The sequence below is a fragment of the Coregonus lavaretus genome (genome assembly GCF_964263955.1).
Source record: "Coregonus lavaretus genome assembly, contig: HAP1_SCAFFOLD_1872, whole genome shotgun sequence".
Classification (NCBI taxonomy): domain Eukaryota; kingdom Metazoa; phylum Chordata; class Actinopteri; order Salmoniformes; family Salmonidae; genus Coregonus; species Coregonus lavaretus.
The window spans coordinates 29,627-53,037 of NW_028157038.1; the positions used below are offsets into that span (position 1 = coordinate 29,627).

At 44.7% G+C, this 23,411-nt stretch overlaps 1 protein-coding gene across 1 annotated transcript in view; it reads right to left on the minus strand.

Moving 5' to 3' along the window:
• Positions 1 to 23,411, minus strand: part of LOC311125869 (CUB and sushi domain-containing protein 3-like) — a gene marked incomplete at both ends in the record, with an annotated part of 63,460 nt that overhangs the window by 13,792 nt on the left and 26,257 nt on the right. Inside the window, 7 exons of the mRNA XM_084199899.1 lie at positions 1,956 to 2,072; positions 6,877 to 7,065; positions 8,578 to 8,765; positions 9,065 to 9,203; positions 11,069 to 11,263; positions 12,587 to 12,913; positions 18,797 to 18,979. Coding sequence (XP_084056025.1) covers positions 1,956 to 2,072; positions 6,877 to 7,065; positions 8,578 to 8,765; positions 9,065 to 9,203; positions 11,069 to 11,263; positions 12,587 to 12,913; positions 18,797 to 18,979 — 1,338 coding nt within the window. The remainder of the gene's footprint in view (positions 1 to 1,955; positions 2,073 to 6,876; positions 7,066 to 8,577; positions 8,766 to 9,064; positions 9,204 to 11,068; positions 11,264 to 12,586; positions 12,914 to 18,796; positions 18,980 to 23,411) is intronic.

The window sequence follows — 23,411 nt, forward strand, 5'->3', positions numbered from 1 at the left end:
TAGGCCACTCCAGGACCTTGAGATGCTTCTTACGGAGCCACTCCTTAGTTGCCCTGGCTGTGTGTTTCGGGTCGTTGTCATGCTGGAAGACCCAGCCATGACCCATCTTCAATGCTCTTACTGAGGGAAGGAGGTTGTTGGCCAAGATCTCGCGATACATAGCCCCATCCATCCTCCCCTCAATACGGTGCAGTCGTCCTGTCCCCTTTGCAGAAAAGCATCCCCAAAGAATGATGTTTCCACCACCATGCTTCACGGTTGGGATGGTGTTATTGGGGTTGTACTCATTCTTCTTCTTCCTCCAAACACGGCGAGTGGAGTTTAGACCAAAAAGCTCTATTTATGTCTCATCAGACCACATGACCTTCTCCCATTCCTCCTCTGGATCATCCAGATGGTCATTGGCAAACTTCAGACGGGCCTGGACATGCGCTGGCTTGAGCAGGGGGACCTTGCGTGCGCTGCAGGATTTTAATCCATGACGGCGTAGTGTGTTACTAATGGTTTTCTTTGAGACTGTGGTCCCAGCTCTCTTCAGGTCATTGACCAGGTCCTGCCGTGTAGTTCTGGGCTGATCCCTCACCTTCCTCATGATCATTGATGCCCCACGAGGTGAGATCTTGCATGGAGCCCCAGACCGAGGTTGATTGACCGTCATCTTGAACTTCTTCCATTTTCTAATAATTGCGCCAACAGTTGTTGCCTTCTCACCAAGCTGCTTGCCTATTGTCCTGTAGCCCATCCCAGCCTTGTGCAGGTCTACAATTTTATCCCTGATGTCCTTACACAGCTCTCTGGTCTTGGCCATAGTGGAGAGGTTGGAGTCTGTTTGATTGAGTGTGTGGACAGGTGTCTTTTATACAGGTAACGAGTTCAAACAGGTGCAGTTAATACAGGTAATGAGTGGAGAACAGGAGGGCTTCTTAAAGAAAAACTAACAGGTCTGTGAGAGCTGGAATTCTTACTGGTTGGTAGGTGATCAAATACTTATGTCATGCAATAAAATGCAAATTAATTACTTAAAAATCATACAATGTGATTTTCTGGATTTTTGTTTTAGATTCCGTCTCTCACAGTTGAAGTGTACCTATGATAAAATTACAGACCTCTACATGCTTTGTAACTAAGAAAACGTGCAAAATCGGCAGTGTATCAAATACTTGTTCTCCCCACTGTATGTGTTATTTCATTGTTTTGATGTCTTCACTATTATTCTACAATGTTGAAAATAGTAAAAATAAAGAAAAACACTGGAATGAGTAGGTGTGTCCAAACTTTTAACTGGTACTGTATGTCAAAAATAGTTATGATGGGTCACATTCCATTATTAATACCTCATGTTTGTAGTATCATAAGAACATTATGGGATTATAGGCATAACAGAATTAGAGTGTTAGCTACCTAAGAGCATTCAATATATATTCTCAAACTTTAATTTAAAAGTCAGCACCTACGCTGTTGGCTAATTCCAGACACGGATAGCTCAGTCTTGACTGGACAGCTTGGGGGCCATTCTAGACTAATAGGGAGAGGAGCTCAGGGAGGACGCCAATCTAGACCAATAGGGAGAGGAGCTCAGGGAGGACGCCAATCTAGACCAATAGGGAGAGGAGCTCAGGGAGGACGCTAAGCTAACCAAGGCTTACCTTTGCCGATCTAGACCAATAGGGAGAGGAGCTCAGGGAGGACGCCAATCTAGACCAATAGGGAGAGGAGCTCAGGGAGGACGCTAAGCTAACCAAGGCTTACCTTTGCCGATCTAGACCAATAGGGAGAGGAGCTCAGGGAGGACGCCAATCTAGACCAATAGGGAGAGGAGCTCAGGGAGGACGCTAAGCTAACCAAGGCTTACCTTTGCCGATCTAGACCAATAGGGAGAGGAGCTCAGGGAGAACGCAGATCTAGACCAATAGGGAGAGGAGCTCAGGGAGGACGCTAAGCTAACCAAGGCTTACCTTTGCCGTGGCTGACCTCCACCGTCCAGGTACAGTTGAGTGAGCTAGGATACATCTCAGGGTATCCAGGGGACAGGATGGTGCCGCCGGGCCCTCGCACGTCCCCTCCACACAACGCTGGGGAACATACAGGGTGAAACACTTTATTGTCCATGTTTTGCAGAGAACAGAAATATGCCCTTTCCTGCAGTCAAATGACCTAGTGGCCCCATGGGTGGAATGTTATTAATATCTTTCATAATTTATAAAATAATATTTTATTTTTTTACGCCGAAAATCCAGAGTTTATATGTTAAACAGTTTTGTTAGAATTTCAGTCTTCTGTGATGTATATAAAGTGTAATATTGGGATGCAAACTCAAAATGTTATGTATTTCAACTCTATATCTGACATTGTACAGGTGTCGTCTTTATTTCAAGCCCATAACCATGTGTGTGAGGTGTATACTTTTATTTCAAAGTAGATTTGTTTAAGACTACCAAGAAACACTCTGTGTGACCCTGATTTAGCCCACTGCAGTAAAAAGGTGAACTCAACCCTCTGAGTCACAAACAACCAGAGCGGTAATCTTGGAGCAGATTTAGGGGTTAAGTGCCTTGCCTAAGGGGGCAATAGCGGCCATGTCATGGACAAACAGTGACCCTCAGTGTAAAGCGAAGTCAGTTTGGCATGTTTTATCTGATGTGATGTTGTTTTGTAACTCTTGAGGGAGATTGAGGAAGTGAAACCTCTCTTTTTTCTCTTCCTCCTCTTAACCTCTCCTCTCTTCCTTCTCACCAGGCACTTGTACTTATCTGTCCCAGACAGATGCAGTGCTGTATCAATAATAAATGGAGCAACTTCTTTAGAGCACTTAATACAAAGCCTTATCGTACAGGGAAATGTGGACAACTACACTGATCTTATTCTGTTCCTCACTCGTCTCTCTCTTTCCTCTCCTCATCCCCTCATTCTCCCTCTCTCTCTCACTCTCTGAGCAAGAAATGAACCAAACAAGATTTTTTAATTTTGACATGCTGTGCCCTCAATTTCTATACCCAAGAACCCCAAATATCAACATTTCAGCATATGTGACTCGTTTCAGGAAACTAGGTGTATGTCGTGCGTCACTACTTCACAGGAGAGCCATTTGAACGTAAACGTATTTCTTTATCAAAATGCATTTTTTGGAACATGTGAACTTTCATGTGCCTTACTAACAAACTTGGTTGCCATCTGTAAATACGAATACAATTGTTAAATTACGAGCACATTTGGTTTAGCCACAGAAAAAGACAGCAACCTTCCCGCTAGCCATGATTGACTGAGATAATGAGTGGGTTGGACATGCCGAGAGATGAGTTTGGATTGGTCTGCCATGTTGCACACTTGTGTCTATTTGAGCTGGTCAGTATGTGTAGGTAATCCTGTCTAACGCTGTTTAAAAATATATATATATTGCGTTGTAGAACTGCATAAGTGTTGCTCTCCACTTTCTGGAGGACCGAGTTTTGGAATTAGAGTATGATAGCTAAGGAGATGGAGAAAACACGTCTCCAGATTACATCTTCAAACTAAGGGCAACCATGGCATCCATGACAGAGACTGAGAAGTGTCCGTCCATGTATACGGGTAAGACAGTCTAGCTAGCTACATTTTCATATATTACACGTTTCTAATTTTGTCAGAAAGTAGTTTTCATTTCAAGTTAAAGTGTACTGTTACCTAGCTAGCTAACATTAGCTGGCTGGCTCGCTAGCTAACATTATGTGTATGATCTGTGTAGTAACATTATTCGTATCTCAGAGCCATTTTCTTTGCTAGTTATATCCTAATGTTAGCTAGCTAACATTGAACCTGGTTGGTTAGCTACCTTCAGATTCATGCAGGGTAGTAACGTCATGAGTTGGGATTATGGCTAATTGTTTAGCTAGTTAGCTAAAGCTTAAGAGGGTGTGAACGATGCTGAATGGGTGGAGACAAAGAAGGGCTCTCCAGTAGTAGTACCAAAACATTCAAAGGCCATTTTCTCAAAAGTGTCGTTACAAGTTTATCAACTTTCAAAGCAGAATTACTTCCCCATTGATCCTCAACTGTAGTGTATAATATACAATTTTCTAGCTCTGAGTCTCTACTTTTATCCAATGTAAAAAACACAATTCCAAATGTTGCTACATAAGACCGATTTGAACCGGTCGGTCACATATCAGGTCCCTCATTTGTATGCCCTGGTATGGAGACCACATCCTCCCCACTATTCCACTTAGATCAGATTCCCCAACCCTCCACCCGCCACCCTCTTACCCCCAATGCATACATAAAAGCCTTCAGAGTCATAACAGGAGGTAGGGGAGGTGAGATGACAAGTTAAAGTGCAGGTAAAGGGTGCTCCCTGATCCCTAATCTTGTGAGGAGATCAGTTCCTATCAGGCCAAGCAGCCATCACAGCAAATTGCCTCTGTGATTCACCTGCACATACAGCCTAATGGCCTGGAATTGAATTGCATTGTCTCAGTTTAGCTTACTCCCTGGAAAAGAAAATAGATCTCTGAAATCTAAACACGGAGAGACGAACGAGCTAAAAGGTTTTGTCAGCCCCAGAGTCGTTGGGCTGGTTCTCTTTCACCAGGCAGCCAATTTACATGAACTGTCATTGACTCAAGTAATTGACCAACCACTCTTGTAGGCTAAATATCTCAGCACAAAAACACAATTCAGACCTACAGCAGTTTTGTCAGTAGGCAGTTTGGCACTATCTTTGGCATTATATCATATGAGAAAATATTTAAACTAATCAAGGCCTGTTGAAAGTGATAGCTCAAGATTTGATAACTCATGTTTTGATAACTAAAGATTTTGCACCTACTGTAGATCTAGATCAAGGCTCTCCAACCCTGTTCCTAAACTCCAACCCTGTTCCTGGAGAGCTACAGTCCTGTATGTTTTAACTCCAACCCTGTTCCTAAACTCAAACCCTGTTCCTGGAGAGATACCGTCCTGTAGGTTTAAACTCCAACCCTGTTCCTGGAGAGATACCGTCCTGTAGGTTTAAAATCCAACCCTGTTCCTGGAGAGATACCGTCCTGTAGGTTTAAACTCCAACCCTGTTCCTAGAGAGATACCCTCCTGTAGGTTTTCGCTCTGACCACAGTTGGAACTAAACTGATTCAGTTTATCAACCAGCTAATTATTAGAAACAGGTGTGCTAGATAACCTACAGGACGGTAGCTCTCCAGGAACCAGGTTGGAGTGAAAACCTACAGGAGGGTAGCTCTCCAGGAACATGGCACTAGCCTGGTGGTCAGATCTGTACTATGGAGAGGCCTGATCTAGACTACAGCACTAGCCTGGTGGTCAATTCTGTACTATGGAGAGGCCTGATCTAGACTACAGCACTAGCCTACAGCTGAACCCTGGCAAGACGGAGCTGCTCTTCCTCCCGGGGAAGGACTGCCCGTTCCATGATCTCGCCATCACGGTTGACAACTCCGCTGTGTCCTCCTCCCAGAGTGCGAAGAGCCTAGGCGTGACCCTGGACAACACCCTGTCGTTCTCCGCCAACATCAAGGCGGTGACCCGATCCTGCAGGTTCATGCTCTACAACATTCGGAGAGTACGACCCTGCCTTACACAGGAAGCGGCACAGGTCCTAATCCAGGCACTTGTCATCTCCCGTCTGGACTATTGCAACTCGCTGTTGGCTGGCCTCCCTGCCTGTGCCATTAAACCCCTACAACTCATCCAGAATGCCGCAGCCCGTCTGGTGTTCAACCTTCCCAAGTTCTCTCACGTCACCCCCCTCCTCCGCACACTCCACTGGCTTCCAGTTGAAGCTCGCATCCGCTACAAGACCATGGTGCTTGCCTATGGAGCAGTGAGGGGAACGGCACCTCTGTACCTTCAGGCTCTGATCAGTCCCTACACCCAAACGAGGGCATTGCGTTCATCCACCTCTGGCCTGCTGGCTCCCCTTCCTCTGCGGAAGCATAGTTCCCGCTCAGCCCAGGCAAAACTGTTCGCTGCTCTGGCACCCCAATGGTGGAACAAGCTCCCTCACGACGCCAGGACAGCGGAGTCACTCACCACCTTCCGGAGACATTTGAAACCCCACCTCTTTAAGGAATACCTGGGATAGGATAAAGTAATCCTTCTAACCCCCCCCCCCCCCCCCCCCCCCCCCCCCCCCAAATTGTAAAGTGGTTATCCCACTGGCTATAGGGTAAACACACCAATTTGTGAGTCGCTCTGGCTAAGAGCGTCTGCTAAATGACGTTAATGTGCCCTTGAGCAAGGCACTTAACCCTAATTGCTCCTGTAAGTCGCTCTGGATAAGAGCGTCTGCTAAATGACTAAAATGTAAAATGTAAATGTAATGGTGGTCAGATCTGTACTATGGAGAGGCCTGATCTAGACTACAGCACTAGCCTGGTGGTCAGATCTGTACTATGGAGAGGCCTGACCTAGACTACAGCACTAGCCTGGTGGTCAGATATGTACTATGGAGAGGCCTGATCTAGACTAGAGCACTAACCTGGTGATCAGATATGTACTATGGAGAGGCCTGACCTAGACTAGAGCACTAACCTGGTGGTCAGATATGTACTATGGAGAGGCCTGATCTAGACTACAGCACTAGCCTGGTGGTATGTACTATACAAACTACATGTGTTTTAGACCACTTCTGATGTGTTCAGCACTAGAATGACCATGACATGTGAGTAAAGCACAAACACATCTGGTAAACAGGCTAGTAGTATTCTGCCACAACCTTGGTCACCTTGGCTACAGTCCATACCATGAAAAATAAACAGATACCTGCACACTGTTGAATGCTTCCGCAGTTCATGACTTAGCCTTATGTACCCTGCACCTGAAAGTCACTGGATGCGCATATCTAAACTCGTTTTGGACAGATTTAAAATGGTTTGAACTGGTCCATACCATCACAGGTGGGCAGAGGGTGGCTCCACCAGTGGTTTTTCTCACAGACCAGAGGTTCCTCGTGGCTCAGCCTGTATCCAGGGTCACAGCCGAACGACACAGTCGAACCGATGGTGAAGTCTTGACCGTAACGCAACCCGTTGAGCGGGAAGCCCGGGTCCTGGCAGGAGTAGGTGTCCACGGTCACGCCTGAAGAGAAAATGTTATGGGGTCAATCAATCAATCAATCAATTTTATTTTATATAGCTGTAGATATAGATGTGACCAGGAACACCCGGGTCACTAAACTAGACTAGTACTATGGTAGATGATGTGACCAGGAACACCCGGGTCACTAAACTAGACTAGTACTATGGTAGATGATGTGACCAGGAACACCCGGGTCACTAAACTAGACTAGTACTATGGTAGATGATGTGACCAGGAACACCCGGGTCACTAAACTAGACTAGTACTATGGTAGATGATGTGACCAGGAACACCCGGGTCACTAAACTAGACCAGTACTATGGTAGATGATGTGACCAGGAACACCCGGGTCACTAAACTAGACCAGTATTATGGTAGATGATGTGACCAGGAACACCCGGGTCACTAAACTAGACCAGTACTATGGTAGATGATGTCACCAGGAACACCCGGGTCATTAAACTAGACCAGTACTATGGTAGATGATCTGACCAGGAACACCCGGGTCACTAAACTAGACCAGTACTATGGTAGATGATCTGACCAGGAACACCCGGGTCACTAAACTAGACTAGTACTATAGTAGATGATGTGACCAGGAACACCGGGGTCACTAAACTAGACTAGTACTATGGTAGATGATGTGACCAGGAACACCCGGGTCACTAAACTAGACTAGTACTATGGTAGATGATGTGACCAGGAACACCCGGGTCACTAAACTAGACTAGTACTATGGTAGATGATGTGACCAGGAACACCCGGGTCACTAAACTAGACTAGTACTATGGTAGATGATGTGACCAGGAACACCCGGGTCACTAAACTAGACTAGTACTATGGTAGATGATGTGACCAGGAACACCCGGGTCACTAAACTAGACTAGTACTATGGTAGATGATGTGACCAGGAACACCCGGGTCACTAAACTAGACCCGTACTATGGTAGATGATGTGACCAGGAACACCCGGGTCACTAAACTAGACCAGTACTATGGTAGATGATGTGACCAGGAACACCCGGGTCACTAAACTAGACCAGTACTATGGTAGATGATGTGACCAGGAACACCCGGGTCACTAAACTAGACCAGTACTATGGTAGATGATGTGACCAGGAACACCCGGGTCACTAAACTAGACTAGTACTATGGTAGATGATGTGACCAGGAACACCGGGGTCACTAAACTAGACTAGTACTATGGTAGATGATGTGACCAGGAACACCCGGGTCACTAAACTAGACTAGTACTATGGTAGATGATGTGACCAGGAACACCCGGGTCACTAAACTAGACTAGTACTATGGTAGATGATGTGACCAGGAACACCCGGGTCACTAAACTAGACTAGTACTATGGTAGATGATGTGACCAGGAACACCCGGGTCACTAAACTAGACCAGTACTATGGTAGATGATGTGACCAGGAACACCCGGGTCACTAAACTAGACTAGTACTATGGTAGATGATGTGACCAGGAACACCCGGGTCACTAAACTAGACTTACTCTCATAGATTATTTTAAATCCACTGTTGGAGCGGCTGTTGTCGGTGGTGAAGAGCATGTACAGGTGGTTAGTACTGCTGAACAGGAACTGGGGCACCTGGGTACCGTTGAACGAGCCGACCAGAGGAGAGAGCAGGTTGGGCCCATCGTGGATCTCCAGAAAGTCATAGCCCAGCTCTGTCTGAAACCTGGACCAATGACAGAGGAGGAATTATGAATTATGAAATATATTCATTTGATTGACTTGTGATAAAACATATTCAGTGGTACAGTTGGGGCAGTTGCATAAACTTTGATTAAGCCTACTACTACGCTAAAGAGCACTTTCAAAGGAGACTTTATAAATATAATATAAATAAGCAATACGATTCCATTCCGGGTGCATTCATTGATGCAGAAATCCATTCTCCGTATTCAACAGTTTGGGAATGCTAATAGAATATAATAGAATACATTGAACAACTTTATTGGTATAATGGACAAGTACTTGTCAAAGGTGATCTTGATGGAGCGTCCGGGCTCGGTCTCGATGACCCACTCACAGCTGAGGGAGCCCTTATAGTATCCAGGCCACCCTGGGGACAGGATCACCCCACTGGGAGCGGAGAAGTGGCCTCCGCAGGGGGCTATGGAGGGGAGGGGGGAGAGAGATTTTTAAGAGTTTAGAGAGAGAGAGAGAGTTTTAAATACCTCAAAATGCCCTGCTTAATGATCTAATCTGGCAAACAGTATCATACAGTGTACTGTAGATGTTACAAGGGTAGCTAGGCTAACATGAGGCTCTTTATTCCTGCCCATATGAGTGATGTCACAACAGCATCAGGGCCATAAGGTGCAGGGTGAATGACTGACAGGAAGTCTGATTAAAGGTGACTGGTTGGCCTACATTACCCTTGTTTCCTGTCCCCGGTCCCCAAGCGTCCCTCAGCCTTCCCTAGCATCCTCCACATACAGGTGAGTGTCCACTAGCATCCTCCACATACAGGTGAGTGTCCACTAGCATCCTCCACATACAGGTGAGTGTCCACTAGCATCCTCCACATACAGGTGAGTGTCCCCTAGCATCTTCCACATACAGGTGAGTGTCCACTAGCATCCTCCACATACAGGTGAGTGTCCCCTAGCATCCTCCACACACAGGTGAGTGTCCCCTAGCATCTTCCACATATAGGTGAGTGTCCACTAGCATCCTCCACATACAGGTGAGTGTCCACTAGCATCCTCCACATACAGGTGAGTGTCCCCTAGCATCCTCCACATACAGGTGAGTGTCCACTAGTATCTTCCAAATACAGGTGAGTGTCCCCTAGCATCCTCCACATACAGGTGAGTGTCCCCTAGCATCCTCCACATACAGGTGAGTGTCCCCTAGCATCTTCCACATACAGGTGAGTGTCCCCTAGCATCCTCCACATACAGGTGAGTGTCCCCTAGCATCTTCCACATACAGGTGAGTGTCCACTAGCATCCTCCACATACAGGTGAGTGTCCACTAGCATCCTCCACATACAGGTGAGTGTCCCCTAGCATCCTCCACATACAGGTGAGTGTCCACTAGTATCTTCCAAATACAGGTGAGTGTCCCCTAGCATCCTCCACATACAGGTGAGTGTCCCCTAGCATCCTCCACATACAGGTGAGTGTCCCCTAGCATCTTCCACATACAGGTGAGTATCCCCTAGCATCCTCCACATACAGGTGAGTGTCCCCTAGCATCTTCCACATACAGGTGAGTGTCCACTAGCATCCTCCACATACAGGTGAGTGTCCCCTAGCATCCTCCACACACAGGTGAGTGTCCCCTAGCATCTTCCACATACAGGTGAGTGTCCACTAGCATCTTCCACATACAGGTGAGTGTCCCATAGCATCCTCCACATACAGGTGAGTGTCCCCTAGCATCTTCCACATACAGGTGAGTGTCCACTAGCATCCTCCACATACAGGTGAGTGTCCACTAGCATCTTCCACATACAGGTGAGTGTCCACTAGCATCTTCCACATACAGGTGAGTGTCCACTAGCATCTTCCACATACAGGTGAGTGTCCCCTAGCATCCTCCACATACAGGTGAGTGTCCACTAGCATCCTCCACATACAGGTGAGTGTCCCCTAGCATCCTCCACACACAGGTGAGTGTCCCCTAGCATCTTCCACATACAGGTGAGTGTCCACTAGCATCTTCCACATACAGGTGAGTGTCCACTAGCATCTTCCACATACAGGTGAGTGTCCCCTAGCATCTTCCACATACAGGTGAGTGTCCACTCCGCTTACACTCACTTAGGCTTTTGTATGTGTCAGGAACAGGGTAACTGCCCTAAAATACATGCATGTACGGACGTGCACATGCACACACAGGCACACACACGCACACACAATCACACACACATACACACACATGCATGCACACACACTTACACACAACCACACACACACACACACGCACACACGCAGTCTGTCCTCTCCTCAGGGAGACCAGGATAATTACCTTCACATTTAGGGATGGGTCCGCTCCACATCACCTTGCCATTGTCCAGCTCGCAGCTGATGGTCTGGGTCCCCTGGGTCTTAATGAAGCCGTCCTCACAGATCACTGAGATGGAGCTGCCCAGCTGGAAGTTGTCGCCGAAGCGCCTCGCATTTATCGGGATGCCTGGGTCGGGACACTCGTTGTGGCCGAACGCTGAAAACACATGGGCAAAACGTTTTGATCTCGCTTTGCCAGATGTAACCGGCGTCACTGTGCTGCTAATTGATTTGTTTCCTCATCTGTCCCTGTCGCATTACTCCAACCAGCGATGCTTTGATCGCACACCCACGTTACTGCTAGCTTATAAACTTACAAACCAGTTGTGTCACTGAAAATGATCTGATTCAATGGCGCCATTGGTGACACTTCAAGCTGTGGGGTGAGTTTATCATGGTACGATCCACATTTTTGTATTTGAGATGCCTGAGCGGTTGGGGCGAGGCTAGCTATGGTCTGAGTTGGTTGCTCTAATTTAGAGTAGGACTGGAAAGACTCACAGAAGCCACCACTTCACTTCTAGTGACGACAGCATAGATGGAGCATAGACCTTGTTACAAAGGGGACGTTGAAAGGGCTCTATTGTTAAGCATTATCCGACGCGAGACGATAGTCAAAGCACTTCACGGCATGAAAACAACCACTTTCCCATTCTAAAAAGGGTGCTTATTATTGTACTTGTAGTGCTAGTGACCTCAAAGCTATTTTGTCAGAACTTTATGAAGTGTAGAGGGGATTTAATCCCTGGAGGAAGATGTCTTCCAACTAAAACGGCCTTTAACTCTTCTTACAATAGCCTCGCAGGCCAAGTCAGACTGACTGACTGATGGATGTCTTGTGACAGAAAGCCCGCCAGTCGAACATAACATCAGTGGAACACTGCTCAATCATGTCACTGACAGTTCCTTAATAAAATAACATGTCTGGTTGTCTGGTTGTCAGGCAGAAAGGCCAGCCCCTACAATTGTTCCTAATGACTTGGGACTTGGGCCTTATATGCACAAAGGATACATGGCCTCGTTTTTCTCCCACATTCTTTTGACAGAAGTGATGGATTGGCGTGACATTTTGTGTCTCCTTCAGAAAGCAACCGTTACGAGGCCATTTTGAAAAGGAAAACCATAACCGTGAGGGCAAAGCCAATTGGGTAGAAATTGACTAAGCCCTTTTGTGATGACAAAAAATAATTGACACAGACATGAGATAGGTCAGGGTTGGGCAAATATCAAAGGATCCAATCAGGACAAGATATACAGGACTATGGTCATTACTGTAAAGTCACCACAAGATGCCACAAAACAATATATTTTGGCTACAGCTAACATTACCAAGGGCCAAACTCAATTGCACCTGGATTATGGCAGAGTAACCATGGAAATACCGCAAACATGGGGTTCAACTGAACTGAGTCCTAATCAACTAACGATGACAAATCAAACGAAGAACAGCACAGAACACTATGTCAAGGGTGAAACCTACTGCTGTAGGTGATGTTGAACCCTCGTCCGGCCATGGAGTGGTCGGCCTGGAACTCCAGCCTCAGTAGGTTGGTGTTACTGTCGAGGTGGGAGGGCGACTCGGCCCCCGTGAAGCGCCCCAGGACGGTGGCGTCCAGCAGCTCGCCGTCCTTCACGGTGAGGAAGTCGTAAGGCGCCTCCAGGTCAAAGTCGTTGAAGGCCAGGTGGATGCGGCTGCCGGGTTCCGATAGGATCAGCCACACGCAGTTCATGTTGTTGCTGTAGCCTTCTGGGTAGTCGGGTGATAGGACCGTGCCCATTGGCGCTGTGAAGTTGGACAGGCATGGGACTGTGGAGGAGAGGGATATGGGCAAAGAGAACAGACGACGTGACCTCACTTTTTAATGCCCGTAACTGTATGTAGCAGAAATTGATGAAACATCTGTTAATATGGTACATGGTATCAACATTATATTCTACAGAGGTCTGTTTTCATTGGTTTTGATTACAGCAATGCAGTGATAAGACACTGACATAACTGTAGATTGATATGGCAGACAAGACTCTACCCACTACCAAGACACTACCCTCTACCAAGACTCTACCCTCTACCAAGACTCTACCCTCTACCAAGACTCTACCCTCTACCAAGACTCTACCCTCTAACAAGACTCTACCCTCTACCAAGACTCTACCCTCTACCAAGACACTACCCTCTACTAAGACTCTATCCTCTACCAAGACTCTACCCTCTACCAAGACTCTACCCTCTACCAAGACTCTACCCTCTACCAAGACTCTACCCTCTACCAAGACTCTACCCTCTACCAAGACTATACCCTCTACCAAGACTCTACCCTCTACCAAGACTATACCCTCTACCAAGACACTACCCTCTAACAAGACTACCCTCTAACAAGACTCTACCCTCTACCAAGACTCTACCCTCTACCAAGACTATACCCTCTACCAAGACTCTACCCTCTACCAAGACTCTATCCTCTACCAAGACACTACCCTCTAACAAGACTACCCTCTAACAAGACTACCCTCTACCAAGACACTACCCTCTACCAAGACACTACCCTCTAACAAGACTCTACCCTCTACCAAGACTCTACCCTCTACCAAGACACTACCCTCTAACAAGACTCTACCCTCTACCAAGACTCTACGCACTACCAAAACACTACCCACTTTATATTTGTAAATACAATCATACTTGACATAGCACATTAATTATCATACTGTATATTTTATTGTGTACCTACAGTGCCTTCAGAAATTATTCACACCCCTTGACTTTTTTTCACATTTTGTTGTGTTACAGCCTGAATTTAACATTGATTAAATTGATATGTTGTGTCACCCCATAATGTCAAAGTGGAATTATGTTTTTAGAGATGTTTACAAATTAATTCAAACTGAATAGCTGAAATGTCTTGAGTCAATAAGTACAGTGGCTTGCGAAAGTATTCACCCCTTTGGCATTTTTCCTATTTTGTTGCCTTACAACCTGGAATTTAAATGGATTTTTTGGGGGTTTGTATCATTTGATTTACACAACATGCCTACCACTTTGAAGATGCAAAATATTTTTGGGGGTGAAACAAACAAGAAATAAGCCAAAAAACGGAAAACTTGAGAGTGCATAACTATTCACCCCCCCAGTCAATACTTTGTAGAGCCACCTTTTGCAGCAATTACAGCTACAAGTCTCTTGGGGTATGTCTCTATAACCTTGGCACATCTAGCCACTGGGATTTCTGCCCATTCTTCAAGGCAAAACTGCTCCAGCTCCTTCAAGTTGGATGGGTTCCGCTGGTGTACAGCAATCTTTAAGTCATACCACAGATTCTCAATTGGATTGAGGTCTGGGCTTTGACTAGGCCATTCCAAGACATTTAAATGTTTCCACTTAAACCACTCGAGTGTTGCTTTAGCAGTATGCTTAGGGTCATTGTCCTGCTGGAAGGTGAACTTCTGTCCCAGTCTCAAATCTCTGGAAGACTGAAACAGTTTTCCCTCAAAAATGTCCCTGTATTTAGCGCCATCCATCATTCCTTCAATTCTGACCAGTTTCCCAGTCCCTGCCGATGAAAAACATCCCCACAGCAGGATGCTGCCACCACAATGCCTCACTGTGGGGATGGTGTTCTCGGGGTGATGAGAGGTGTTGGGTTTGCGCCAGACATAGCATTTTCCTTGGCCAAAAAGCTCAATTTTAGTCTCATCAGACCAGAGTACCTTCTTCCATATGTTTGGGGAGTCTCCCACTTGCCTTTTGGCGAACACCAAACGTGTTTGCTTATTTCTTTCTTAAAGCAATGGCTTTTTTCTGGCCACTCTTACGTAAAGCTCAGCTCTGTGGAGTGTACGGCTTAAAGTGGTCCTATGGACAGATACTCCAATCTCCGCTGTGGAGCTTTGCAGCTCCTTCAGGGTTATCTTTGGTCTCTTTGTTGCCTCTCTGATTAATGTCCTCCTTGCCTGTTCTGTGGGTGTTGTTGGGCAGCCCTCTTTTGGCAGGTTTGTTGTGGTGCCATATTCTTTCCATTTTTTAATAATGGATTTAATGGTGCTCCGTGGGATGTTAAAAATTTCAGATATTTTTTATAACCCAACCCTGATCTGTACTTCTCCACAACTTTGTCCCTGACCTTTTTGGAGAGCTCCTTGGTCTTCGTGGTGCCGCTTGCTTGGTGATGCCCCTTGCTTTGTGGTGTTGCAGACGCTGGGACCTTTCAGAACAGGTGTATATATACTGAGATCATGTGACACTTAGATTGCACACAGGTGGACTTAATTTAACTAATTATGTGACTTCTGAAGGTAATTGGTTGCACCAGATCTTATTTAGGGGCTTCATAGCAAAGGGGATGAGTACATATGCACTCACCACTTTTCCGTTATTTATTTTTTAGAATATTTTGAAACAAGTAATTATTTTCATTTCACTTCACCAATTTGGACTATTTTGTGTATGTCCATGACATGAAATCCACATAAAAACCCATTTAAATTACAGGTTGTAATGCAACAAAATAGGAAAAAATGCCAAGGGGGATGAATACTTTTGCAAGGCACTGTAAATGAGATGTCTCTATTATTTGAGTATCTATTCAGTTTATGAGTTAAATTAGCTGCTCTGAGACTTACTGATCTACAATCAGGCTCAACATGTAGTGTATACAAAGGGTTGCCTCCTTTTGAAGTTGCGCCGGAGATTTTCTGGAAAGCTCAAAGAAAGCTATTATTATGCATATTACTTCTTCTATGACTTGTATTTTGTATTGTTATTATTGATGTTGATTATTGTAATGCAATGTTGAGGGAGATAGCACGTAAGCATTTCGCTGCACTTGCTGTAAACGGTGTAAATGACGAATACAATTTGATTTGATAAGTATAAAGTACAATTCCAAGTTTTCTTCTATGTGCTGTGTTTCTAACAAACACTATATATACATACATATATGGTCCTATAAAATACACCCGGTCAAAAGTATGTGGACACCCCTTCAAATTAGTGGATTCGGCTATTTCAGCCACACCCGTTGCTGACAGTTGTAAAAAAATCGAGCACACAGCCATGCAATTTCCATAGACAAACATTGGCAGTAGAATGGCCTCACTGAAGAGCTCAGTGACTTTCAACATGGCACCGTCATAGGACGCCACCTTTCCAACAAGTCAGTTCATCAAAGTGCATAACGCGTAAAAATTGTCTGTCCTCGGTTTCAACACTCACTACCGAGTTCCATACAGCCTCTGGGAGCAACAATTGCACAATAACTGTTCCTCGGGAGCTTCATTAAAGGGGTTTCCATGGCCGAGCAGCCGCACACAAGCCTAAGATCACCATGTGCAATGCCAAGCGTCAGCTGGAGTGGTTTAAAGCTTGCTGCTATTGGACTCTGGAGCAGTGGAAACACTTTCTCTGGAGTGATTAATCATACTTCACCATCTGGCAGTCCGACAGACGAATCTGGGTTTAGCGGATGCCAGGAGAACGCTACCTGCCGAATATATAGTGGCAACTGTAAAGTTTGGTGGAGGAGGAATACTGATAGCTGTTTTTCATTAATGCTACAGCATACAGTGCCATTCTAGACAAATCTGTGCTTCCAACTTTGTGGCAATAGTTTGGGGAAGGCCCTTTCCTGTTTCATCATGACAATGCCCCCATGCACAAAGCAAGGTCCATAAAGAAATGGGTTGTCGAGATTGATGTGGAAGAACTTGACTGGCCTGCACAGGGCCCTGACCTCAACCCCATCGAACACCTTTGAGATTAATTGGAACACCGGCCTAATCGCCCAACATCAGTGCCCGACCTCACTAATGCTCTTGTGGTTGAATGGAAGCAAGTCCCTGCAGCAATGGTCCAACATCTAGTGGAAAGCCTTCCCAGAAGAGTGGAGGCTGTTATAGCAGCAAAGGGGGGGACCTACTCCATATTAATGCCCATGATTTTGGAATGAGATGTTCGACGAGCAGGTGTCCACATACTTCTGGTCATGTAGTGTATGTCATTATGCCTTTCTGATGTAAAATCTGCTCCCATCGTTTCAAATTCTTGACAGTTATGGCGAACTGCATCAAAATGCTGAAACTGGTACGCACGCTACTGTAAGTGCACATTAGAATGGAGGCAGGTAGTCCATATACTTTTGGTCATGTAATGTATACTGAACAAAAATATAAACGCAACATGTAAAGTATTGGTCCCATGTTTCATGAGCTGAAATAAAATATCCCAGACATTTCCATATGCATAAAAAACGTATTTCTGTCAAATTTTCTGTACAAATTTGCTTACATCCCTGTTAGTGAGCATTTCTCCTTTGCCAAGATAATCCATCCACCCGACAGGTGTGGCACATCAAGAAGCTGATTAAACAGCATGATGTCTGAGAAGTTTTGAGGAAGCGCGCAATTGACATGCTGCCTGCAGGAATGTCCCCCTGCGCTGTTGCCAGAGAATTTAATGTTAATTTCTCTACCATAAGCCGCCTCCAATGTCACTTTAGAGAATTTGGCAGTACGTCCAACCGGCTTCACAACTGCAGACCACGTGTAACCACGCCAGCCCAGGACCTCCGCATCTGGCTTCTTCACCTGCGGGATAGTCTGAGACCAGCCACCCGGACAGTTGATAAAACTGTGGTTTTGCACAACCAAAGAATTTCTGCACAAACTGTCAGAAACTGTCTCAGGGAAGCTCATCTGCGTGCTCGTCATCCTCACCAGGGTCGTGACCTGACTGCAGTTCGGCGTAGTAACCGACTTCAGAGGGCTCACCTTCGATGGCCGCTGGCACGCTGGAGAAGTGTGCTCATCACGGATCAATCCCGGTTTCAACTGTGCCGGGCAAGATGGCAGACAGTGTGTGTGGCGTCGTGTGGGCGAGCGGTTAACTGATGTCAACGTTGTGAACAGAGTGCCCCATGGTGGTGGTGGGGTTATCGTATGGGCAGGCATAAGCTATGGACAACGAACACAATTGCATTTCATCAATGACAATTTGAATGCACAGAGATACCGTGATGGGATCCTGAATACCATTGTCGTGCCATTCATCCACCCGCCATCACCTCATGTTTGAGCATGATAATGTTGCAAGAATCTGTATACAATTCCTGGAAGCTGAAAATGTACCAGTTCTTCCATGGCCTGCATACTCACCAGACATGTCACCCACTGAGCATGTTTGGGATGCTCTGGATTGACGTGTACGACAGCGTGTTCCAGCTCCCGCCAATATCCAGCAACATCGCACAGCCATTGAAGAGGAGTGGGACAACATTCCACATTCCACAATCAACAGCCTGATCAACTCTATGCGAAGGAGATGTGTCGCACTGCATGCAGCAAATGGTGGTCACACCAGATACTGACTGGTTTTCTGATCCACACCTCTACCTTTTTGTTTAAGGTATGTGTGACCAACAGATGCATATCTATATTCCAAGTCATGTGAAATCTATAGATTAGGGCCTAATTTATTTATTTCAATTGACTGATTTCCTTCTATGAACTGTAACTCACTAAAACCTTTGAAATTGTGGCATGTTACGTTTTTTTTTTTTTCAGCGTAGTATAGGTCATATATAGGGCTCTGGTAAAAAGTAGTGCCATTTGGGATTCACACTCATTTTGATGAAAAAAGAAGACAAACAAGCCCAGACATTAGATGTGATTTAGATGTGATTTAGATGTTCATACTCACAGATGCACATGGGAATGTTGGCCGACCACTGGTTATTGTTCTGGCATGATATGGTCCTCTCCCCGATGAGCTCGAACCCAAATTGACACTCGAAGCGCAGGATGCCCCCATTCAGGAAGCTGTCACCTTCCCTTATCCCATAGAGGGGCGTACCAGGGTCCCCACAACTCTCCTTGTCGATTTCTGTGGAAAACAGTGACAAAATCATAGCCCTCGTGAGCATATTACAGTTGACAGTATAGTTTGTTTTATTGAATGGGTAAATGTGTCTTGTGTCTGTCTACCATCAAACAATCATAGCATCGTGGTTTCCAGTTCAATTCACACCATGAGGTATTTATAGTAGTAACAAAGAGGTTGGAACAATAATCAGGCTATATTTAGAACAAACACTGTACAGGCAACAATCACAAGGAGTTGGTGATCATTCTCTCACCCTTTCAGACAGAAAATACTTCGTTATCTTCAGTGTAGAATAATACAGTTATACGGCCTTATTTGATATTTTCTATGTCCATGTTTGAGAAGGTGAAAAGGGAGATGATAGGAGAGTTCTTTGGTGTGTTTTGTAATCCCTACTACACTAAGTAAACAGGTGAATCCTCCCTAACACTGTACCTGTGTCTATTCAGATAAGCATGACAAAGCATGCAGAGCCTCTCGCTCCCTGAATGCACCAGCACAGCAGGCGGGAAGCCACAAAGACGTAACTACCCCACACACCTCACCCATCCTGGGTCACCACAGCCAGATAACACCCCAGATTGGCCTGGCTGGTTCCCTCGGGGAGGAGCTATAATGCATCTTCTCAGACGTCCTTCGCCACTGCTCAGAGTTGAACCCTGAACCCTGGAGCTCTCTCAAACGATAAGGGAACAAAAAACTCCTCTAAATTAAATTCAAGGCAGGATTAATGTTGTGTTGGATCACGTCAGCGGCTCGTGGGAGTGTGGGGGGGGTTATTTCAGCCGTGGTGTAATGGAAGTCTTTGCAAAGCGTGATATATTGCATTAATTTCAATCATGACACCCTCTTTTTGGGAACCACAATACCTACCGCACTGACTGCCTGGGCTGGGCTGTTCAATCAGTAGGGATGAAGGAGGGAGGGAGGGAGGGAGGGAGGGAGGGAGGGAGGGAGGGAGGGAGGGAGGGAGGGAGGGAGGGACAGGCCTGGGAACGTTAGAGCATATTTACTGCTCTGTGTTTTACAACATCAGAAAAGATGGAGAACAAATTGCTTTAGAGCAGCGCACATCGCATCTGAATAATGCCTAGCGACAGAATGTTGAACACTAAGGTCAGCTTTGTCTGTGGGGAGATGGTCAATTGTTATATCCTACCTGGAGTGGGTATATGTGTTTATTAGCACAATTATGACTGTATATTTCCAGGAACTGCCAGGCAAATTGTAAAAAGATATTGCCAAGCCTATACGTATGTAAGTTATGTAACACACACAAATAAGGCCTGAATGGGGCATTGTCCATTCCTAGATATACAAGTACATGTATTGCCAGTCAACAATACTAGCTATCACAGAATTCAAAACTCATAGGAAGTATGAACCACATTGTAAATGCAAATAAGGGAAGAATATGACATTGTAAGCCTACTCCTCATGTATGCTAATTTCAATACTACTTCTGAGATTTACTTTTCATCAATCTTGGCTAAGAATGTCTCATTAAGCTAGACTTACCCGTCCCTGAGAATTACAGTCCAATCAGAATGACACGGGGAGCCAGTATGAAAAATGTATGCACTCACTAATTGTAAGTCGCTCTGGATAAGAGCGTCTGCTAAATTACTGAAAAATGAAGTTTATTCAAAGGCCGATGTGGACCTAGAGAAAATACAATCTCAAAGATGAGTCACTAACATAGATTCAAACAACAGCAAAGGAGCCATGTTAGTATAAGCCCACATCCTAGTTAACTATTCTAATGATCTGAGATTTTGAAAGTCTTAGCAATATGCTACAATGAGTCCTGTTGATTAAAACTGATCTGGTACTGGTACTTCCTGTAAATAGCTCCATTATTGTGTATTTTATTCCTCGTGTTACTATTGTTGTTTTATTTTTTATTTTTTACCTCTACATCGTTGGGAAGGTCTTGTAAGCAAGCATTTCACGGTTAAGTCTACACCCGATGTATTCGGCGCATGTGACAAATACAATTTGATTGATTGATTGGAACTTTAACCAACTTATTAAGGGATATCAACACTATGAGCACTTTAAAATTATTCAAAATATTTTTTTGTGACTCATTTCAGGAAACTAGGCATATGTTGCACGTCACTACTTCACAGGAGAGGCATTTGAACGTAAACCTTTTTTTTATTTTTATGAAAATGCATTTTGGGGCATAAATGCCTTCTGGAACATGTGAACTTTCATGTGCCTTAATAACAAACTTGTATGCCATCTGTAAATACGAATAACATTGTTAAAGTACGAGCCTAGTTGGTTTAGCCATGGAAAAAGACAGCAACCTTCATGAGTGGGCTGGACATGCCGAGAGATGAGTTCGGATTGGTCTGCCATGTAGCATGCTTCTGTCTATAATATGAGCTGGTCACTATGTGTAGGTAATCCTTTCTAACGTGCTTGTTTTTAAAGATATCACGTAGTAGAACTGCATAAGTGTTGCTCTCCGCTTTCTGGAGGACCGAGTTTTGAAATCAGTGGAATTAGAGTACGATAGCTAAGGAGATGGAGAAAATTCTGGCGTTTGATTGCAAATATGCAGACAGAGTCAAAAAGAGAACACACAGAAGGCTGTTGTATAAAACACCTGTCTCCGGATTACATCTTCAAACTAAGGGCAACCATGGCATCCGTGACAGAGAGGGAGAAGCGTCCATCCATGTATACGGGTAAGAGTGTCTAGCTAGCTACATTTTCAGATATTACATGTTTCTCATTTTGTCAGAAAGTCGTTTTCATTTCAAGTTAAAGTGTACTGTTAGCTAGCTAGCTAACGTTAGCTGGCTGGCTAGCTAGCTAACATTACGTGTATGATCTGTGTAGTAATACTATTCATATCTCAGAGCCATTTGCATTGCTAGTTATAGCCTAATGTTAGCTAGCTAACATTGGACCTGGTTGGTTAGCTACCTGCAGATTCATGCAGGGTTATGAGTTGGGATAATGGTTCATTGTTTAGATAGCTAGCTACATGTCTAAACAAAAGCCTCCACTATGTAAGTAACTATTTCAATAGAATGTTTATGACGTCACCGTGACAACTGTCGATAGACGTAGCTGGTAAATTCACTCTGGCTATCTACTCCGATTTCAGAGCACTGTCATCTGAGTGTGCCAGAGCGCAGAATAACTGACGAATTTACGAATGCTCAACACCCCTTGAATACATAAGACCGAATTGAAAGTATTTGGAAGTATTTCTATCAATTGTAAATTAATGTGTAGACTTAAACTGAAACTACAGGGCAATTTATAGTTGGATGACTCATGTCTACAGGAACCATACCAACATTTCCTTGAGGTATGCTGATAATCCAAAATATTATTTTCATAATTCTTCTGTTTTATGTGGAAATAAGTGTTTGTGAGAACTGGTAGTTAATTACCAGTAGATAATCTACTCATTACAGCAAGGCATTTTCTCAAGAAATATTGTAAAGTAAAAATTAGAGTTGATGATCATCACTTAGTAATGCCTGTCATGTGTCTGTTATGTGAAGTGATTGAGATGCAAGTTGCTTCCGGAGAATAAAGTCACATTTTATGAGCTCCTGTATGCTGCCTTAGTCTGGTCTTCAATAATAATAATAATAATATGCCATTTAGCAGACGCTTTTATCCAAAGCGACTTACAGTCATGTGTGCATACATTTTTGTGTATGGGTGGTCCCGGGGATCGAACCCACTACACTGGCGTTACAAGCGCCGTGCTCTACCAGCTGAGCTACAGAGGACCAATGTTCCACTCTCTCAACCCTCCAAACGACGGGTTACAATGGCATCTCTACACTAGTAATCTTGGCTGCACACATTTAATTCACGTACAGTTTCAGTATCCACAGTGTTGCTATGTAGAAAACGTTGGAATTGGCGGACATCAACGTGACGATTACAATGTGAAACAATACGTCACATAGGGAACTTTTGTTGAATATGAAACTGTGATTTGTCCTCCAAGCTTCAATAAAAGCACATGAACTTCTCATCAATAGAACATGACCCAACCAGATATCTCATTTGAGCTCATAAAATACATATTAAGTTTGTGAACTAATTAGGGTCCCACATCTTCCAGTTACAGCCCATGGGGGTTTTAAATCTGTCACGGAGGTCCCAACCTCCAGCTCATCTCAGCTTGGTGCTGTGATAGGGGACATAAATCTATCAGTGTGTGTATGTACAGTGCCTTTGGAAAGTATTCAGACCCCTTCACTTTTTTCCACATTTTGTTAGGTTACAGCCTTATTCTAAAATTGCTTAAATTGTTTTTTTCCCTCATCAATCTACAAACAATACCCCATAATGACAAAGCAAAAACAGTTTTTTAGAAAGTTTTGCTAATTTATTAAAAATAAAAAACAGAAATATCACATTTACATAATAATTCAGACCCTTTACTCAG